The sequence below is a fragment of the Meleagris gallopavo genome, chromosome 5 (genome assembly GCF_000146605.3).
Source record: "Meleagris gallopavo isolate NT-WF06-2002-E0010 breed Aviagen turkey brand Nicholas breeding stock chromosome 5, Turkey_5.1, whole genome shotgun sequence".
Lineage (NCBI taxonomy): Eukaryota > Metazoa > Chordata > Aves > Galliformes > Phasianidae > Meleagris > Meleagris gallopavo.
The window spans coordinates 13,933,355-13,939,442 of record NC_015015.2 but is presented as its reverse complement, the minus strand read 5'-3'; the positions used below and the strand labels follow the sequence as shown (position 1 = coordinate 13,939,442).

Here is a 6,088-nt window from a genome sequence, read left to right as displayed (position 1 = left end):
GGACTACCCCGACATTGCCATCGAACAAGTCGGACAGGTTGTGCAGTGTGACGTTCACTACGGACTGGTGTGCAAGAACCAGGACCAGCGCGGCAGTTTCAAGATGTGCCTCAACTACAGGATCCGTGTCCTCTGCTGCCGGCCTAACCCCAACTGCGTACAGACCATCACTCCTACCACCAGTCCCACCACCACCATCTCCGCAAGCACCTCCTCCCCTACACCCTTCATCACAGTCACAACCTCCACCTCCACCGCTACGACCTCCACAACCGGAACAACACCAACAACCAGCACCAGCACCCTCTCGCCGACTCCTACTCCCATCTCCTCTTCCAGCTCCCCTTCACCACGCAGCACGTGACCACCTGTGACCTTGAACTGTGCTCCTGGACGGACTGGTTTGACGTTGACTTCCCCTCCTCGGGGACAAGCCAGGGAGACTTCGAAACCTACCAGCACATCCGCGCTGCCGGGAAGGAAGTCTGTCAGCAGCCCAAACAAATTGAGTGCCAGGCCGAGGACTACCCTGACATTTCCATCGAACAAGTCGGACAGGTTGTGCAGTGTGACGTTCACTACGGACTGGTGTGCAAGAACCAGGACCAGCGCGGCAGTTTCAAGATGTGCCTCAACTACAGGATCCGTGTCCTCTGCTGCCGGCCTAACCCCAACTGCGTACAGACCATCACTCCTACCACCAGTCCCACCACCTCCATCTCCGCAAGCACCTTCTCCCCTCCATCCCTCATCACAGTTACAGGTTCTACAATTTCCTCCAGTTTCAGCACCACGACCTCTACATCAACACCATGTTTCTGTAAAATTGGAAACAACATTTATTCTCCTGGTGGGTTTTATGTTTTTTTTTCCGTTTGTGTGTGTGTTCTGATTTGTAGTTTTTAAATTATTGTTGTTTATATTTATTTTTATTTTTATAATTTCATACTTTTTTTTTTGCTATTTTCTTTTAATTTTATATACGGATTACGATTACACAGTCTTTCAGTATCGCTTTGTCCTTCAGAGTTATTGTGGAAATCTCCAGATATAATCTTTAGTTTCGAGGAGTGTTTGATAATAATGATTAGATACTGAATAAATAATCTGTGACAAATATCATGAACTAAACAACTAATACCCCATCTAATTTTTCATCACTATCTGATAAGATCCTATATCCTAACCCTAGGCAACTGCAGCCCTGTTCCCCATTTCTCCCTATTTTCACCTATACCTATAACAATGGTTCTGTACGGTGTCATACAACATGAAACGTCCCTGTAGTTAACTGGGACCAGTCTTTCTAGTTTAATCCTTTCCTACTTTCTTCTGCAACCCATCTTCTCACTGGCAGGGCAATAGAGATAGCTGAGGAATTATTAACTTAGTGTAAGTACTGCTCAGCAGCAACATTATTCTCATCCTAAATCTGAAAGATAGAATCATAGCAGTTTATTTGGAAAAAAAATTCTTTACCACCCCTGTTGAAACCAAGAGTCTTGGAAATGTAATGCGTTGATCAATTTTGAAGAATTTTCAATTTTTTCTTTATTTGACTGTATTTTTTTCTTTCTTTAGGTGAACTGATTTACAGCACAATGGATAGTGATGGATGTAGATTTTATGCTAGGTGTAGTGAAACATGTACAGTTGAACGCTACACTGGAGACTGTAATTTTACTACTCCATTAACCACTACATCTTATCAGACGCCTATCATAACAACAACACATCCAATTCTTCCTCCGGGTTGTGTTTCTAGTACTCACCCTCCCCTACAGGTACATCATTTCTTCTGTGTTATGATTTTTGAAATAATATCTGTATTAGTTTTATACCAGAGAGGTATAAGAAAGAAACAGTTGCCAATCTTATATATTTTGGTTATCAGAATAATTTTTTATACCAGTCAATACATGGCATAAAATTTCTTTGCATCTTTTTTCTTTTTTTTCCTTTTTATTGCAAACTAAGAAAGTAAAGTACTATAATTTTTTTGTTATGATTTTGCAGCTAGTTAAACATGCTTTTTAATGCACAGTATTGTATATGTAACAAATTTTCTCAATGAAATAAAAAAGCAAGTTTTCCGGTGCTTTTTGACTCTTCACTGAACAGAAAAATCAAAGCTAGTATAGAAGCTTACATCTCGTAACAGTATTAGTGAAATTCATACCTGTTTGCAAATCACTGTGATGGCAATTTTTGTTCCTTTTGCAGCCTGGCCAGAGATTCAAATTATCCAACTGTACAGAACTCATCTGTGAGGGAAACAACAAAGTTAAAGTAAATCAAACAGTGTGTCCACCTATAAAGGAAATTACCTGTGCAAACAAATATCCAGCAGTATTGGTACCTGATGAAAATGGATGCTGTTACCACTATGAGTGTCAATGTAAGTGTAAATTAAGGACTTACATTTTCAAAAATAAGCAAAAGTTTGCACAGAATATAAGGGAATATAAGGGAATTATGTTTTCCTAAGGTTGCATTTGAAAACATAGTATGTTCTTCTACATTTACTTTCATGTTAACACAAATATTTTCTCTATGCCAGGTGTCTGCAGCGGATGGGGTGATCCTCATTATATTACTTTTGATGGAACATACTATACTTTCCTTGAAAACTGCACTTATGTTCTGGTGAAACAGATTGTGCCTAAATATGACAACTTCCGTGTTCACATTGAGAATTACTACTGTGATTCAAAAGATGGACTTTCCTGTCCTAAATCCATTATTATTTTCTACAAAACTGCAACAGTGAAGCTGACCCGTGAACTCCTGAATGGTGTGATGACAAATGTGGTAAAATAAATTTATTTTTACTTCTCTGTTACTGAAAAAGAGAAATAAGGTCCACAGGCATTACTGTTTTTCACTTGAAATACAGTTTGTTTGAATATCAGATTATAAAGGTGAGAAGAGTATTGTACATCGTTACAGCAATGCAAACAGGACTTGGATATGATGCACAACCATACAAAGTTATACATGATATTGAAGATTAGAAAATACATTATCATTTAATACATTAAAACAATCAGACAGAAGCAGAAGCTTATTCTGAAGTTGTGGTTTTTTTTTGTTTTGTTTTTTAAACTCTGCATTCAGATGTACTTCAACAATAAGATTGTCCAACCAGGCTTTCACAAAGATGGCATTTATTTCTCCACGCTTGGTATCAATATGATTGTAGAAATACCAGAGATTGGCGCAACCATCACCTTCAGTGGGCTGATCTTTTCTGTGAAACTTCCGTACAGCAAATTTGGCAACAATACTGAAGGACAATGTGGTAAGACAGATGTACTAATCATATTTTGCCCACCCTCCATAGCTATTGTTACCTACTTTGACTATGCAAGATCATGATAGGCAGATACATTTTGAAGCGTTTTCTGATGTCAGATTTGGGTTTTGGATTTTGACTGTCTTTTTCCTAAACTAAATTAAAACTCATATGACTGTAAAGAATCCTCCTGAAGTAGAGAATTAAACATTTCATAAGCACATCACATCTAAACTTAGTATCAGCATACTAATGTACTGTGCATTGCAGATGTGGCATATGAAGCTAACACAACTTGTCTCTGTTATCTTCCAGGAACATGTACAAATAACAAAAGAGATGAATGTCGCTTGCCAAGTGGTAAGATCATTTCTTCCTGCCCCCAAATGGCTCATCACTGGCTTGTTGGTAATGACACATCATGCACTGGAGCACCACCACCATCAATAGTAACCACACCTCCTGCAAGGCCACAGTGTCATGTTCCTGAACTCTGCAAGCTTATCATAAGCAAGTAAGAAAAAAACCACCCAAACAACCAGAATGAACTTGCTCTTTCTATACAGAAATGTTTCAGTATATTATGAAATGGTATGAACTACAGTCCTATCATGGGATCATTGCTGAAAACATGAGCCTAATATAAGGATTTATACAATAAAAGGCCTTTGATAAAGAAACTGCTCTTCTTTAAGGACTTGCATCGCAAAGATAGCTGAGCAAGGAGAAGTGAAATTAGAAAATGAGGGAGACAGCAAGCACTAAAGTCCATACACCCTGGGTTGTTACCACATACATTTCTGTTATCTTTTTCCCTCTCTGCTTTCCAGGATATGCTTACTCACTCTTAGTCACACTATTAAAAGAAGGATGAAACTTTACATGTGAAGTGGTCCCTTAGTCCTGAAGGGAAAGAATTTGGTTACCAACCAGAATAACAGAACAGACAGAAATGTCTCAGCCAAAGTGTCTTCACTCTTTGCACATTTTATGTAAAACACGGAATTAAAAAAAAAACAACAGCATCAACAAAGGCTGTTTCTTATACATGTGTGAACTCTAGCAAAAGTTTTTTCAGCTGTGTCATTCATAAAGACCTTCATCTGCATGCTTGCTGTAGTGTCTAAGAAGTTGCAAGCTATTCTATCCAATTTTTCTGTTTCTTGGGTACTTATAGCATTCTTTTTCCATCTACCTGATGCAATTGCCTTCTTCAAAACATTTCTAGTGTCAGACTGATAAAACATTGTGTACACTTACATAAACACTATACCCATGAGCCTCTTCAGAAAAAAATAGAGCTTCAATTTCCTACTCTTTCCATTCCTGAATCTATCTCTTTCCACAGTAGTGGCCATTCATATAGTTAACTCTTTTTCTCATAACACATTCCTCTTGAAGCAGAGAGTAACATGCTATTAACTGGGAAAATGCCACGCATGATTTTATATAATGACCAGTTTCTTCTGGTTTCTTTTCTGTCTGTAGAGTTTTTGCAGAATGCCATGATGTGATACCTCCAGAACCATTTTACAAAGGATGTGTTTTTGATGGATGTCGCATAACTGATGAATCCATGCAGTGTTCCAGTTTGGAGATATATGCTACAGAGTGTGCTGCAAGAGGTGTCTGCATTGACTGGAGAGGAAAGACAAACAATACCTGCCGTAAGTATTGCAGAACTCAAAAATGTATGAGTAAATCAGTAGCAGTTAGGATTTTGAGTAAGTATATGTTGCATCTTACACTTGACTATAGCATTTTACCTACAAAAATACAGAAATGTCCTTACTGTCAGAAACCCCCGATGTAGGCAGTAAAGACAAAGTCACTTTTGCCACAAAAATATCTACTATCAGTTTTTGATCATTTTCCATCTTTTGTCATACAGCATACAACTGTCCAGCAAACATGATATACAATCCATGTGGGTCCATTAATCCTGCTACCTGCAGCCAAAGGTATGGAAAGACCAAACAAATACTTATCTTTTTTTTTCCTTTTGTTTTTAACTACTTTCCTTACAAAACAGAACTATTTCATAATTAAATCTTATGAATTTTCATAGTTTATTCAAAATTCATAGATATCAGTCATTGCTATGAATGTGCACTTCCAGTTCCATTTAGCAAAATACAAATTCATTTGTTTCCCTTGTATCTGACACAACAATCTTCTTTACACAACTGTCTCTCCAGCTTCATTGCAAAAACATGGTACTCAAATACACATATATATACATATGTTCCTCTCACTGCAGCTTTGTTGACCATCCTGGCTATGGAGTAACTGAAGGTTGTTTCTGTCCTGAAGGAAAGACACTCCTGAGTGAAGACAGCAACATTTGTGTCTCTGAATGCTGTAAGTACTCTATAACTAATTTGGGGAATGGAGATCTGGATTGTTAAAGAGGAGACCTGATTAACAATGGCAGGAGACTTGCCATCTTTTACATAGTCAGATCACGGGCAAATGAACTTACTTAAGCTCCTTTAGTCTCTAAAAACATAATAATAAAAAATAATAGTTTTTCCCCATCTTCCTTACTTACATGAGACTGGGCAAAATGGAAGAATTCTATCATTTCACATGAACTAGTCTGTATGTTCATTTTATTGCTAGATTTATGTTCGTGTTTTTATTTGAAACTGCACAAACTTACTCCTTCTGTCAGTTGTCAGTGGTATAAATCTCTAAATCTCCATCTTTTTTTTTTTTTTTTTTTTCAGCTTGTAGAGAACCAAATGGAGTATCCAGATGGGTGAGTATCGCCATCAATGTAATTTATCAAAT

At 37.8% G+C, this 6,088-nt stretch overlaps 1 protein-coding gene across 1 annotated transcript in view; it reads left to right on the top strand.

The window, feature by feature from the left end:
* The window catches only part of MUC5AC (mucin 5AC, oligomeric mucus/gel-forming), a 217,213-nt gene that overhangs the window by 205,083 nt on the left and 6,042 nt on the right, over window positions 1-6,088 (top strand). Inside the window, exons 99-108 of the mRNA XM_010711134.3 lie at window positions 150-850; window positions 1,582-1,784; window positions 2,224-2,398; window positions 2,561-2,811; window positions 3,118-3,301; window positions 3,611-3,809; window positions 4,784-4,962; window positions 5,187-5,256; window positions 5,556-5,656; window positions 6,025-6,056. Coding sequence (XP_010709436.2) covers window positions 150-850; window positions 1,582-1,784; window positions 2,224-2,398; window positions 2,561-2,811; window positions 3,118-3,301; window positions 3,611-3,809; window positions 4,784-4,962; window positions 5,187-5,256; window positions 5,556-5,656; window positions 6,025-6,056 — 2,095 coding nt within the window. The remainder of the gene's footprint in view (window positions 1-149; window positions 851-1,581; window positions 1,785-2,223; window positions 2,399-2,560; window positions 2,812-3,117; window positions 3,302-3,610; window positions 3,810-4,783; window positions 4,963-5,186; window positions 5,257-5,555; window positions 5,657-6,024; window positions 6,057-6,088) is intronic.